The sequence below is a fragment of the Thalassophryne amazonica genome, chromosome 6 (assembly GCF_902500255.1).
Source record: "Thalassophryne amazonica chromosome 6, fThaAma1.1, whole genome shotgun sequence".
Taxonomy (NCBI): domain Eukaryota; kingdom Metazoa; phylum Chordata; class Actinopteri; order Batrachoidiformes; family Batrachoididae; genus Thalassophryne; species Thalassophryne amazonica.
The window spans coordinates 6884666-6900357 of record NC_047108.1 but is presented as its reverse complement, the minus strand read 5'-3'; the positions used below and the strand labels follow the sequence as shown (position 1 = coordinate 6900357).

Below are 15692 nucleotides of genomic sequence, written 5' to 3'. Positions count from 1 at the left end.
TTATTTTTCACATATTTGAAACTCGGAGTGGATGCGAACACAACCCTTTTCATTTTCTGCCTTGCGTTTCTTTCCACACTGATATTCGCTTGGACTGGTCTGTTGAATAAACTATAAAATAACTGCTCCGAAAATATGAGTCCAGCAGCAACAGTGTTCAGTGATGGTAGTATGTTGTCAAAACCTGCAGATGTTAGGGGAACCTATGCCCAATTTTTCAAAAATCCTGCACAAATTTTTTCCTCAAGTGTTGCCGGATAACTGACGTGATTTTATTGTCCAATATAAAACACGATTGCATTATTGCAACAAAGAAGCACTTTTCCATAATCATCTTTACAAGTCAATTCATTTGTTTTATTTTTTGGCATTGCATTTCTGTAGACTAGAGATGATTCTTGAACTACTGGTGCATCAGCAAGTGTTCAGTGATTGTAGAATGTAGTCAAAACCTGCAGCTGTCAGTGGAACCTATGCCTATAACTACAGTACTGATGATGTTGTTTGTTATGTTTATTAAATTACAGTTCTCATAGCTTCATTGTTTTTGGTTATTTTATTTTTGTTTTAGAAAACTGCACTGTAAAACACAAACCACTTGACCTTAAAGATGGTAATGATTGTTTAAAATCTTTAACATTGGGTTTGAAAAGGCCTAAAATCGCAGCCCCCAGCCCGGGGCTTTGCCCCTGGACCCCATTGGGGCATTGGGGACCTACATGGCCCCCAAACCCCTCGAGAAATTAGTTTCAGGCTTAGCCATAATTGCTTCAGTGCCAGCCCTGATATATATGTCAGCCCTGATATATATATGTATATGTACACACACACATACACATTGCATAAGTCACACCAGAGTATAAGTCGCACCTGAAAAAAAAAGCCTCCCAAGGAGGAAAAAGCCGTATATAAGTCGCATCTTTTTCTGTTTGATGAGCTCTTTCATTTGGGATTTTTGTGCATTGTCCCAGTGTATTTTTTATTACTGCAACTTATCCTTTCATTATTGAAGTTTATTCTGTTTAGTGCTTTGATTCTTGGGAAAGTTCTATATAAATAGTCATTATAATTATTATTATTAATAACAAATTTGTGAATTTTCATTATATAAGTCACACCGGAGAATAAATTGCAAACTAGTAAAAAAAAAAGAAATGTGATTTGTATGACTGTATTTATACTTTACACTAAAAACAGCCACTTAGAGATGACAGTCTTCAGTTTAGCCTAACTGATGCATTGACCATCTCTGTATATAGTCTGTGTGACAGTTAATTAATTAAATTTGTGTGTTTGTCTCAGTATTTGGATCTGTTATGTTGGTATACAAATAAAAGCAATGTTAATACATTTCCCATCTTGTAACATATAGGTCAAATACAAGCATGCAATAATGTTGTTAATCCTTATGGAAAATTTGAGGATGGCTTGGCCTTGGCAGTGGTGTCCACTTTCTGGATGTGCTTATCGTTTTATTCTTTGAGGTGTGCTGAACTATTTGCTGTTTCATCCCGTGCATCTAGACCCAGCGAGTGCCAACAGTAAAAAGCAGCTTTAAACAGGGAATGAAGCTGGAAGGTATCGACCCACAGCATCCGTCGATGTACTTCGTCCTCACTGTGGCTGAGGTGAGCCCGATGCCTCATCACAGCGGTCAATGAACCTTAATGGCCATGATGTTTGCTGAGGATGGAAAACTACTGTTCACTTACAAAATAATTTGCATGCAGAAGGATTTCAGGCATCCTGATCCTGCTCGTCTCACAGTCATGCTCTTATCGTCCAGGTCTGTGGTTATCGGTTGCGACTCCACTTTGACGGCTACTCCGACTGCCACGACTTCTGGGTGAATGCTAATTCTCTTGACATCCATCCCGCAGGCTGGTGCGAGAGCACAGGGCACAAACTGCACACTCCCAAAGGTCAGGCCGACACAAACCAGAGCAGAGGATAGAAAGCTAAAAATAATCGTTCTTTTTTTTCCCTCCATGTTACCCTTACATGTCAGTCTTATTTATCGTCTTTCTGCTTGTTTGTCCTCCAGGTTGTAAGGAAGAGGAATTTACCTGGACCAACTACCTGAGAATGACAAAAGCACAAGTGGCTCCCAAAGAACTGTTTGCCAGCCCTGGAAGGGTAACTACCAACTACATAACACATGAGTACATGGGTTGGACAAAAGGACTTGTGCCAGTGATGCTGCAGTGCCTGAATCACAGCTGAATAAAAGGTTCTATCATGTTTGTCAAAAAGGTCTTTAACAGCAGATTTTATTTTTTGTAATGATAACAAGCCAACTCAAGGCTGAGGATCCCCCACCAGAAGCAGCATCCCCTGGCTCAGAGGTGGCCAAGTTTGGTCCTCGAGAGCCACCTTCCTGACACTCTTAGTTGTCTCCCTGCTCCAACACACCTGAATCCAATGAAAGACTCGTTAGCAGACTTTTAATGAGCCTTTCATTGGATTCAGGTGTGTTGGAGCACTTGGCCACCCCTGTCCTAGCTGATAAATGGATACCAAACAGCCATATGCATAGAATTATGAGGCTTCATCTGAAAATCAACTGTGCCAAGTTTTGTGAATGCTGGGTAAAATACATGGCCTGTGAAAATTTTTTTGTTGTGGCAGTGATGTGTTCATTATACTTCTGAACACAATTCAGAAGTTTGATTGTTGTTGCTGATGTAGGCTTGATCAAAGGAAATCAACACCACCTGAAAATCAGGCATATCTGCAAAAATATAAACGCAACACTTTTGGTTTTGCTCCCATTTTGTATGAGATGAACTCAAAGATCTAAATCTTTTTCCACATACACAATATCACCATTTCCCTCAAAAATTGTTCACAAACCAGTCTAAATCTGTGATAGTGAGCACTTCTCCTTTGCTGAGATAATCCATCCCACCTCACAGGTGTGAGGTGACCACAAACACAACACCATCACTTTCCTAGCAGGCGAAACAATCCTAGCCTTCTTCTAGAGATAAAGACCAAGATTGTTTGAAAGAGAACGTGTGTCTCTACTGCATGGACTGTTTCTTTGTCTCTGGTTCAGTGATGTAGCTGATGTTATACCAAAACCAGCTGGATTTTATGTGCTCTGGTGTTCTTCTAGCACACCACACACAGTTTCCATTCCTAGTTCTCACATATGAACGTTATCAACTCTCACGTGGAAGATGTCAGCAGCTGTATTATCTTGTCATATAATCGCGGTGTAGATATTTAGACATCACTTCTTTTTAATCAGTAAATCAAAATTTTTTTTACTTTACAGTTCATGTACAACATCTATCTGTCTCTTTCCTTAAAGGTGCTTGCTTTTTAATGATTTTTTTTTTCTTTTTCAGATTGATGTGAAGTGCGGGTTCGAGGTGGGAATGAAGCTCGAGGCCATCGATCGCATGAACCCCTCCCTCATTTGTGTAGCAACCATCACTGATGTAGTTGATGATCGCTTTCTGGTTCATTTTGACAATTGGGATGACACATACGACTACTGGTGAGCCCAGACGTTTTTAAGGGCTGCATAGATGACTGGCAGTGAGATCTGCTTTACTTCAGGAAGGAATGCAGCACAGTGTAATAGTCCTGCTTTCTCAGGGCACAGAACTACTTGGTGTCCCTAGGGTGAATAAAACGTCTGCAGGCCACAGAGCCTTCTCTTATTGTGCCCCTGTTTTGTGGATAAAACAGTCAGATTCTGTGGAGACCTGCAACCCAAACTTAAGACGCTTCTATTCTCCTTGTATTTTTAGCATACTGGCATAGTATGGAACTATGCTTCCTATTCTTTTAACTTATCTTATTAGCAATGGAACAGGTCTCGGCCTCACTTCATCTGAATTCTGGAACTGTTAGTGAAGCTCAGGGCTAGTTGCCGGCGATCACCTTAGTATTCTCTGCTTCCCTGACGATTTACTGCTGGTGAACTCATACCTTGCAATTGGTCTCAGCCGACCGATTCTGCTCTTTTTCTCTCTGTCCGAGGCACTGACGACACCACTGACTGATCCTGACCCAGCACCACCAAGGTGCTGTACTGACCTCTGGATGTTATGCCTGTTCCACAACTGACTGGAGGTCCTGGCCTACAGCCTACATGTGCTGGACATTATATATTAGAGACCCAAGATGGACTCTTGCTTGTCTGTCCATAAACAAACTTTTTACAATCTGTAAAAACCTTGTAATTTATTTTATTTTATTTTTATTTAACCTTTATTTAACCAGGTCAGATCGAGACCTCTTTTGCAAGGGAGACCTGGACAATTATAAAGTTTCCAATTAACCAAACCTGCATGACTTTAAATGTGGGAGGGAGTTTTTCCTTACCACTGTCACGTTTGTGCTTGCTCAGGAGCCCGAATAAGGTTAGACCTTACTCATGTGAAGCACATGGTTGGCAGCTTTGTTTTGATTTGGTGCTATACAAATAAAATAAACTGAAAATAAATTGAATTCAGTGCAGACAAACAGAAAATAAGGATTATGGTTAAATATGGTTGGGATTTCTTGTTGAACATCTTCAAACTGCTGCAGGTCTGTGATGTCACAAAGCTTGAATTGTATGTCATAAAAGTCTACATCTGGACTCCTGATTGCTTTTGTTAGCCACACGCACTGAGTTGGTCTTTGGAGTGTGGGTGTGGTGAGCAGCAGCTCCTTTTTATTTAAAGCAACAGTAATAGTGCAGCAGATAAGTGAATATTTACTGAGGGATCCTTCAAATGGTGATGCAAGCACCAAATTTGGCACACATACATTACTCTTTTAAAAATGCTTGGTACCCACATGAACTTTCAATAGGCGGCCAAGAAGGGGTCAATTGAAGTATTACACAGGGGTCAAAATTTAAAAATGCTCCAATCATATTGAAAGGTATTCCATATTATTTGTCTGATCATAAAGATTCCAAAAAGGTATAGTTTGGACTATCTGTGAATGAATGTTCCGGAGTTATGGGGTTATCTATTTGAAGAGTTTCAGTCAGGTTTTAGAATTCATCATAGTACAGAAACAGCATTAGTGAAGGTTACAAATTATCTTCTTATGGCCTCAGACAGTGGACTCATCTCTGTGCTTGTTCTGTTAGACCTCAGTGCTGCTTTTGGTACTGTTGACCATAAAATTTTATTACAGAGATTAGAGCATGCCATAGGTATTAAAGGCACTGCGCTGCGGTGGTTTGAATCATATTTATCTAATAGATTACAATTTGTTCATGTAAATGGGAAATCTTCTTCACAGACTAAGGTTAATTATGGAGTTCCACAAGGTTCTGTGCTAGGACCAATTTTATTCACTTTATACATGCTTCCCTTAGGCAGTATTATTAGACGGTATTGCTTAAATTTTCATTGTTACGCAGATGATACCCAGCTTTATCTATCCATGAAGCCAGAGGACACACACCAATTAGCTAAACTGCAGGATTGTCTTACAGACATAAAGACATGGATGACCTCTAATTTCCTGCTTTTAAACTCTCACCCATATTGGCCTCTCTTCATTGGCTGCTGTGTGTGCGCACTGACTGCCTCAGTGCGCACACACAGCGGAGCTCATGTGATCCATTAACAAGATATTAAATCAACCATAGACATACTTTTACAGCTAGGAACTGTTTTATCAAGCTACAAAAACATTAAAAATAGATACCTAAAGCTGTTCAAAATACATTCCACATGGAGCAGGAAAGAGAGGAAAAAAGCGTCCAGGTGAAACAGTCCTCTGTGATTCCAGAAGCGATTAGAGGTGTTTTCAGCATCCAAAGTTTGGCAGAAAATTATTATAATCTGCTACAAAATAATTGTTTTATATACAGCGTCCAGCGCACAGAGCAGGTGGAATTGTGTGTGCGGAAGAGGGCAGCCACTCCAAAAATAGCCTCTCAGGTCCTGCATAGCTGCCAGGCGCACAGGTAATGGGCTTTTAGCAGACTCGTAAGCACCACGCACATGCCTCTAAAACCTCGTACACAAACTGCCCCACACTGTTGTTGCTAAATTTTGAACATCTTAAAATTATCGCCACGCTCAGAGAGGAGCCTTGTTACCTGAAGATAATACCTCTAAGAGCCACTCAGCCACTATTCTCCCATGATAGTTGAAGAAACCCTCTCATAGCAAAGAAAACATGCTGCAGGGCTCATTATTCGGTGGGACCCAGGCTTTAGTGCGTCATCTCAGCGTTTGTACGGTAACTTTGGCTACAGACAGTAATGTAAATTTTGAAGAAAGGATATTTGGGGCCTTGATGTTGAAGCTCTTCAAGGAACTCTGTTAAATGCTCCTGTAGTGTATATGAAAATTAGCAGAATTACTTATTTTTTAAGTTTTTAACTTTTTTTTTAATTGTTATACAACGCAATCACTGCTGTCTTGATGTTTTTGTTGTTTATAATACACAGGTGTGATGCCAGCAGTCCGTACATTCACCCTATTGGCTGGTGTCAGGAGAGGAACCTCCCACTAACGCCGCCCCAAGGTGTTCGGTTTATTTCCTGTTCATATTTTATTCATCGCATTTTCATATCAATAATAAAATAACCCTCTCACCTTCCTATAATTCAGGAAAATATAATCAATGTAGAGTGTAAATATGGCAAATGCATTCACATCCACAAATAGAGAGTGTGAGCGAAAGTAAGGGAAAAAACAATATGCCTTTTTTAATATGTACCGCCAGATGGCATTGCTTCTTCAAGTTTCTGGAACTCCGTTGGAGGGATCAAACACCATTCTCCTAAATGTTATTCCCTCATTTGGTGTTTGGTGATGGCGGTGCAGAGTGCTATCTGATATTCAGTCCAACATATCTCATCGGTCTTCAGTGGAGATCTGTTGACTGTAAAAGTCACAGAATATGATTCACATCATTTTCATACTCATCAAATCATCCAGTGACCCCTCGTACCGTCTGAGTGGGAGTATTTGCTGTGTTTCTCCCAAAATACTTATTCAGGTCCATCTGTATTTATACATGACATTATTAAAATATGTTCAGTAGCATGTACTGTAATGGAATTATTCATTCATTTTTTTTATACCTGCTTATTCCAGTTAAGGGTCATGGGGGTGCTGGAGTCTATCCCAGCAGTCATAGGATGAGAGGCAGGGTTCACCCTGGACAGGACACCAGTCTGTCACAGGGCCACATATACAACCCCAATTCCAATGAAGTTGGGACATTGTGTAAAATGTAAATAAAAACTGAATACAATGATTTGAAAATCTTCTTCAACCTATATTCAATTGAATACACCAAAAAGACAAGATATTTAATGTTCAACTGATAAACTTTATTGTTTTGTGCAAATATTTGCTCATTTTGAAATGGATTTCTGCAGCACATTTCAAAAAAGCTGGGACAGTGGTATGTTTACCACTGTGTTACATCACCTTTCCTTCTTACAACACTCAATAAGCGTTTGGGAACTGAGGACACTAATTGTTGAAGCTTTGTAGGTGGAATTCTTTCCCATTCTTGCTTGATGTATGACTTCAGTTGTTCAACAGTTCGGGGTCTCCATTGTCGTACTTTTCACTTCATAATGCGCCACACATTTTCACTGGGCGACTGTCAAAGGTCACGGACATTCAGTGTTGGTTTTTGGCCTTGCCGCTTACGTGTAGAAAGTTCTCCAGATTCTCTGAATCTTCTGATTATATTATGGACTGTAGATGATGGAATCCCTAAATTCCTTGCAATTGAACGCTGAGAAACATTGTTCTTAAACTGTTGGACTATTTTTTTCACACAGTTGTTCACAAAGTGGTGATCCTCACCCCATCTTTGCTTGTGAATTGGCTGAGCCTTTTGGGGATGTTCCTTTTATACCCAATCATGACACTCACCTGTTTCCAGTTCGGTGTTCTTTGAGCATTCATCAACTTTCCCAGTCTTTTGTTGCCCCGTCCCAACTTTTTTGAAACGTGTTGCAGACATCTATTTCAAAATGGGCAAATATTTGAACAAAAACAATAAAGTTTATCAGTTTGAACATTAAATATCTTGTCTTTGTGGTGTATTCAATTGAATATAGGTTGAAGAGGATTTGCAAATCATTGTATTCTGTTTTTATTTACATTTTACACAATGTCCCAACTTCATTGAAATTGGGGTTGTAGACAAACACCATCACAACCTCACTCACACCTACGGCCAATTTTAAAGTTACCAATTCACCTAACCTGCATGTCTTTGGAAGTGGGAGGAAGTCGGAGCACCCGGATGGAACCCGCACAAACACAGCGGTGGGGGGCACGGGGCATGCAAACTCCACACAGAAAGACCCAGGCGGAGAGCGATCCCAGACCCTTCTTGCTGTGAGGCCACAGTGTTAACCATTAATCTACTGTGCTGCGAAATGTAATCAGAAAATATTATCACAATTTATGAAGGTTAAGCAAATGTAGAAATACGATAGAGATAAATGTTGATCATTCTAAGTTTTTCTTTGTTCTTTGTGACATCAGATTACCCAGACCAGAGTCAGTTCTCATGGTCTCACTACCTGGAGGAGACTGGATCTAAAGCAGTTGCTCCTGAAGCCTTTAAAATGGTGAGAACCAAGAAAAAAGTTGTGATTGTGAGTAAATTTGCAGTGTTAATGAAGTCCCTGCATGCTTCATCGTTTTCAGTGCTCAGTCACTTCTGACTTCAGGTGAAAAGAAGGTGTGTGTATTGGGGGTGGGGGGTTGGTGGGTGGAGGAGATCTTGCAAAGTAAGAACATTAAGGTCAGGTATTGTGTTTCTGAAGTCAGTAGGATTGTAGGAGGTCCTCCAAAGATCTTGGAGTACTTAATTGAGAGTTAAGACCACTGTGCTGTCTGGAAAGTACTGGTAGGTTTGTGTGATTAATGTTCTTTCCCATCATCCACTGCTCGGCCTGCAGCGCTCACCCCATAGCTTTCAGCCGCAAATGAAGCTGGAGGCCGTAGACAAGAGGACCCCCGGTCTGATCAGAGTGGCAACAGTGGAGGAGGTTGACACTCATCGTATTAAGGTCACAAAACACCACAGCCTTCCTACGAGCCGTGTGCATGATGAGTGTATGTAGGTTGGGTGGTTACATCTGAGAAGACAGGTGTGAATTATTAAATACAGAGACACGGCGGGCTAACGTAAAGGTGCCACTTATGATACAATTATATAAATAAAGTATTCTCATGATTTGTCCTCTGAGAGCCCAACTTACTGTGGTTACTGGCTGTCCCAGATAAAAATGATCAAATGTAAAGGAGCCATAATGAAAACGGTGGTCGTATGTCACACTCCCACACATTCACAGCTGTAACTTTAATCGCCACACATCTATAGATAGACTGTGATGAACGTCTGCCAACATAACCTCCATTCTCATATTCATGCCTGTGAAGGGTACATGTTCTATAATCCTGACAATCTGACATGTGAAGATCACAGCTGTCCCCAAATGTAGTTACACATAATGTGAATTCTTCTCCTGTCTGTACATGTAATGTGTTTATATGTTGAACCTCCACGTTGGTCCTTCAGGTCCATTATGATGGTTGGAGTCATGTGTACGATGAGTGGATAGACTCAGATCACCCTGACATCCACCCAGCAGGCTGGTGTGAGGCGACCGGACACCCGCTCAAAATTCCCCCACAAGATGTCAAAACGCAGCAGCCACACGGTAACTGCCGCTAACGTTGCACTTTTATGAGTCCCTCAGATTTGTTCAAAGGGGGTAAGAAGCTGTGGCATTGTGAAATGTTTCTGGGTCGTTACATTATGCAGGATTAGTGAGATTTGGTCATTGTCATACAGTTGTATGTAATAGTTTGGGCACCCCTGATGATTTCCATGATTTTCCTTTTATAAATCATTGGTAGCTTGGATCAGCAATTTCAGGCCTTGCGCTCTATGACTGCTGGGATAGGCTCCAGCCCCCCGTGACCCTTAATTGGACTAAGCGGTAGAAGATGAATGAATGAATATCATATAGCAGACAAACACAGTGATATTTGAGAAGTGAAATTAAGTTTATAGGATTTACAGAAAGTGTGCAATAATTATTTAAACAAAATTAGGCAGGTGCATAAATTTGGGCACCCCAACGGAAAAAATGCATCAGTATTTAGTAAATCCTCCTTTTGCAGAAATAACAGCCTCTAAACGTTTCCTATAGCTTCCAATGAGAGTCAGGATTCTGGTTGAAGGTATTTTTTTGACCATTCTTCTTTACAAAACATCTCCAGTTCAGTCAGGTTTGTTGGTTTCCGAGCATGGACAGCCCGCTTAAATCATGCCACAGATTTTCAATAATATTCAGGTCTGGGGACTGAGATGGCCATTACAGAATGTTGTACTTGTTCCTCTGCATGAATGTCTTAGTAGATTTTGAGCAGTGTTTCGTGTCGTTGCCTTGTTGAAAGATCCAGCCCCGGCGCAGCTTCAACTTTGTCACTGATTCTTAAACATTGTTCTCAAGAATCTGCTGATATTGACTGGAATCCATGTGACCCTCAACTTTAACAAGATTCCCAGTACCTGCACTGGCCACACAGCCCCACAGCATGATGGAACCACCTCCAAATTTTACTGTAGGTAGCAAGTGTTTTTACTGGTATGCTGTGTTCTTTTTCTGTCCCTTGTTATGTCCAAATATCTGTATTTAGTTTAATCAGTCCACAGCACCTTATTCCAAAATGAAGCTGGCTTGTCCTAATGTGCTTTATGCTGTGTTTACACATAACGATGACAAGTCACAAATGCCATGAAGTACACATTCTTGGCCGCTGATCACGAATGTGATTATTCGGGGCAGAGGCATCAGGTCTCCTCAGGAACTGCTGCAACCTGTTACCACACGTTACGATTAATGGCATGTGTTGCTGGAGAATTATCAGGAACCATTACGCACGGTCAAAAATAGTGTTCCGCTGCGTAGGTTTGGGCTTGGTGAAACATTTATATCTTGGGTAAAACTAATATATGCTAATCCACTGTGTTCTATTCTGACAAATGGTAATAGGTCTGCACCTTTCCCCCTACAGCGCTCTGTTTAGCAGGGTTGCCCGTTGTCTCCTGCCCTGTTTGCTATAGCATTAGAACCCTTGGCTGTAAAAATAAGAGCGCATTTGCAGATACAGGGTCTAATTATTGGAGGTGTGGAGACCCTCATCAGTCTGTATGCTGATGATGTGATCCTGTATTTGCGCAATGCTGAGGAATCGGCTGCTCCCCTTCTTGATTTAGTCACGTCTTTTGGTAAAATTTCTGGTTACACAATTAACTGGCTAAAAAGTGAGTTCATGCCATTATCCCAGGCTTCATCAAATTTTCTAAAAAATGTTCCATTTAAAGTAGTTAATGATCATTTCACTTATCTAGGGCTAGTTATTCCAAAAGCCCTAAATTGATATTTAAATTAAATTTTGTAGAATTTGTATCAGGACTAAGACAAAATATTGAATTATGGAAAATTCTCCCTCTCTCTATGGTGGGCCGCATTAATTCAATAAAAATGGTTTCCCTCCCTAGATTTTTGTACTTGTGCCAAAATCTCCCGATTTATCTAACATCTGCCTTTTTCAAAGATTTAGATTCACTAATTCTTTCCAATATTTGGAATAACAAAAATGCAAGGATTTCAAAGATACATCTACAGAAATCCAAAGCAGAAGGGGGGCTTGGATTGCCGGTGTTTAAGCATTATTACTGGGCCACCAACCTCAGGGCATTAATGTTTTGGCGGAAGGCATCCTCTGACAGTCTGAGCTCTAGTGCCCCCTTGTGGCTTAAAATGGAGGCTGGATCTGTAAAAGCTTCATCTTTGGATGCAGTTCTCTACTGTAAATTTAAAAAATCAGAATCTCTTAGAAATCAATGTTTTGTTTTGAAGCAGTCTATTTGGATTTTAAACCAGGTCAGAAGCTTTTTGGCATTGCCAAACACCTCTGTTCAAACACCTATTTGTTATAACCATTCATTTTTGCCTCCTTAGAATGACAAATGCTGTCCTGACTGGAGCGAGAGGGGCTTAACTGTACTTGAAGATCTGTACATAGATGGTGAATTTGCATCATTTGCCCAACTGAAACAGAAGTTTAACCTTTCTCATTCACATTTTTATCGCTACTTGTAAGTCAGACACTACATCCAATCTAAGATTCCAAATTTTAGAGAGCTTCCTATGGAACATGATCTGTACCATGTGATCAAAAGCCCTTCTCGCTCCAAACATCTTATTTCAAAAATTGTACACGTATTCAGTAGTGGTATCAGGGCACATACAGTGAAGATCAGAGATACATGGTGTGAGGAGCTGGGTGTTGAACTGTCTGAGAGTGTGTGGGATAAATGGTTATCTAAGGTTCACTCTTGTTCTATTAACAGCAGACATCAATTAATACAATTCAAAATTGTCCATCGTTTACACTATTTTAAAGTTAAACTGCATAGGATTTATCCCACAACCTCACCCATTTGTGACAGGTGTAAGGCATCAGAGAGCACCCTGACACATGCTTTCTGGTCCTGTTCTTCACTGCATAATTTCTGGGCAAAAGTATTCAGTTGGTACTCCAAAGCATATGGGACAAACGTCTCACCTGAACCATGTCTTGCCATGTTTGGACACTCGGACAATAAGACTTTTCCAGCTATAATGCAGACACCATTGGAACTGAGAATGATGGTTGCAAAAAAACGTATTTTAAGGGAGTGGAAATCCTCTGCTTCTCCATCTTTTAAAGTGTGGCTCTCTGAAATGCTGTTATTGATAAATATGGAGAGGATGAGATCCTTACAGTCCTGTTCGATTAATAGATTTTCTAATATGTGGAATTCATTTCTGGTTCATCTTGAAACAAGTAATTTTGACTAGTGCTGTGTCTCTAATATATTTCCTTCCTGTTATTTTATTTTATTTTTAATGTATCTGTCAACATGTGAAACTACCCAAAATTAATGCACCTGAGCCCTGTTTGTTTGTCAAAATTGAAAAACCAAAATAAAATATTGAAAAAAAAAAAGAATAGTGTTCCGCGTTGTTGCACGCTGTTGCACGTAACAGTGCATGGTTAAGTTCTGTCACGTTGTGAACGAGGTGAATTGTCTCCACACACACCCATATTCATCCAACCGAATTCAGATCGCTACAGTTTTTCAGAAGAACTTTGTGACTGCATGCGTAGTTGGGCTCTGTGCCATGGAGTGGTGCAGAAAGGAGGAGACGGACAGAGCCAGATGTGTGGCTTTATGCGGGTCTCGTCTCGCACATTTTCCCAAACATCAGGCACATGCAGCAGGTGGAACACCTGCAGGAGCACGCTGAAGAGCACTGAAATTAGACTTTTAGCCGACTTGGTGTCAGCAATCAAACTGAATGCGGTGCAGCAGGGTTTAATTGTGCGCGCGCTTCTTCCTCCGCCGGACTGGAGGAGGTGCAGAGATGTCTGGCTGCACGTGAGTCTCGCTCCTCTGGTTCCTCTGGCTCAGACTCGTTCTCCTGCTCATCGGTTACAACAGCAGGTGGAACACCTGCAGGAGTGTCCTGAGGAGCTTCAGCAGGAACTGTGGAACGACATTTGGAGCCGAGTTTAATTGTGCGCACGTGACAGAAAACTGATTCGTCGTGGCACGCAGTGAAATATGACGCTGCGTTACAAGTCGTGTCAAAACTTGACAGTTTCCGTTGTCACTTCGTAATAACGCATGACAGTTTGGGCTCCAAGAACCATCACAGGAACCACTACGAACGTTGTCATGTTCTATTAAGGATCACTACTCATCAAGACGGATCAATATGCTCCGTTGCGACCTCCACGACGTGAGACGAAATGAGGGTGGTGTGTGACATTGATGGAAGATTTTTTGACAGGCAAAAACATGCTCCACGAATATCAAGAATATCACGCACTATTAAGAAACCTATTCAGATGCGTTAAGTCACATTAAGAATGTCAGGAATGTGTCACGAATGACAGAAAAATGGCATTTGTAACGCGTCTTGGTTATGTGTAAACGCACCTTTAGCATAACTCAGGCGACTCTGTTTGTGGCGTGTATGCAGAAAAGGCTTCCTCTGCATTACAGCATCATACAGCTTGTCTTTGTGCAAAGTGCGCTGTATAGTTGAACAATGCACAGAGACACTATCTGCAGCAAGATCATGTTGTAGGTCTTTGGAGCAGGTCTGTGGGTTGACTATGACTTTTCGGGCCTTAACTAGTACTGTGCCTGTGGTCTTTCATTTGCTCACTATCTTCCTCACAGTGGAAACTGACAGCTGAAATCTCTGAGATAGCTTTTTGTATCCTTCCCCTAAACTATGAAGTTGAACAATTTTTGTTTTCAGGTCATTTGAGAGTTGTTTAGAGGCTCCCATGTTGCCACTCATTAAAAGAGATGCAAAGAGGGGAAACATCTGCAAATGGCGACCTTAAATACCCTTTTTCGTGATTGGATTCACCTGTGTGAGTATGTCAAGGGTCGATGAGCTTACCAGACCAATTTTGTGTTCCAATAATTAGTGCTAAATATATTCAAATCAATAAAATGACAAGGGTGCCCAAATTTATGCACCTGCCCAATTTTGTTTAAATAATTATTGCACACTTTCTGTAAATACTAGAAACTTCATTTCACTTCTCAGATATCAGTGTGTTCATCTGTTATATGATATTTTTCACTGAAATTTCTGATCCAGATAACCAATGTTTTATAAAGGAAAATCATGCAAATAATCAGGGGTGCCCAAACTTTTACATACAACTGTAATTAAACTGATGTCTGCCATTCACCATCACTAAAACCAAACAGAATTAAAATGACAACGCTGCCATTATGTCATTGCTGGAAGAATTTGGTAGTATAAGGTTAACTTTGATAAGTCTGAGGCTATGCCTATTGGCAGATTAGATTCTGATGATTTGTCAGAGGATTTCCCATTTAGATGGTCTGGCTCAGGTTTTACTTACCTAGGAATTAAAATATCACCCAATCTATCTGATCTCTGGAAACTAAATATTACTCCGACTATATGTGCTGTTAAAAGAGACTTACAATGCTGGTCGAATCTCCCTTTGTCCCTCATGGGCCATATTAGTTTGATCAAGGTGAACATGCTCCCCAGGATTCTCTATCCTCTACAGATGTTGCCCCTATGGATGCCCAAGAAAGTGGGCTCCAGTATCGAAAAATTGTTCTCTGAATTTGTTTGGCATGGCAAGAAGCCGAGAGAAAAAAATAAAGATCCCGCAAATGCCAAACACTGCTGGTGGCCTTGGCTTGCCTAATATACTTTTTTGTAACTGGGCCTGCCATGCTCGCATAATTTGGGGTTGGCTTCGCTCATATCTTGACTCAACCTTCTGCATTGATTCCTGGGCTTGTTCACCCTCATCTGTGTGGGGCCTGATTAACTGCAAACGGCAAAACATCACAAAAGAGGTCAAAGCTGTCATGTATTATGTTTTTGTCCTATATTGTGCTGTTGGTTTTTGTTTCTGGATTATGTTGCTTTTGTGGCTGGGTGTGTCTTGCTTGGGTTTTCTGGTCCACATTTCTCTCGTCTGCCTTTCTTTGAGCTTGGTGGGGGCGTTTCACTCTGGTTGGGTCACGCCTTGTTCTGGATCTTTCTACACTTATCACTGGGAGTATTTAAACACCACTGGTTGCACTGAGTTTTCGCCTGATCGTTGTGCCCTGTGCCA

General features: G+C 40.9%; 1 protein-coding gene across 2 annotated transcripts in view; it reads left to right on the top strand.

Moving 5' to 3' along the window:
* l3mbtl1 (L3MBTL histone methyl-lysine binding protein 1) overlaps positions 1 to 15692 on the top strand; it is a 123969-nt gene that overhangs the window by 56179 nt on the left and 52098 nt on the right. For both annotated transcript variants that reach the window (XM_034171716.1, XM_034171717.1), the window contains 8 exons: positions 1524 to 1628; positions 1787 to 1922; positions 2045 to 2136; positions 3354 to 3505; positions 6416 to 6492; positions 8484 to 8569; positions 8903 to 9013; positions 9526 to 9667. In XM_034171716.1, the coding sequence (XP_034027607.1) occupies positions 1524 to 1628; positions 1787 to 1922; positions 2045 to 2136; positions 3354 to 3505; positions 6416 to 6492; positions 8484 to 8569; positions 8903 to 9013; positions 9526 to 9667 (901 nt within the window). The remainder of the gene's footprint in view (positions 1 to 1523; positions 1629 to 1786; positions 1923 to 2044; positions 2137 to 3353; positions 3506 to 6415; positions 6493 to 8483; positions 8570 to 8902; positions 9014 to 9525; positions 9668 to 15692) is intronic.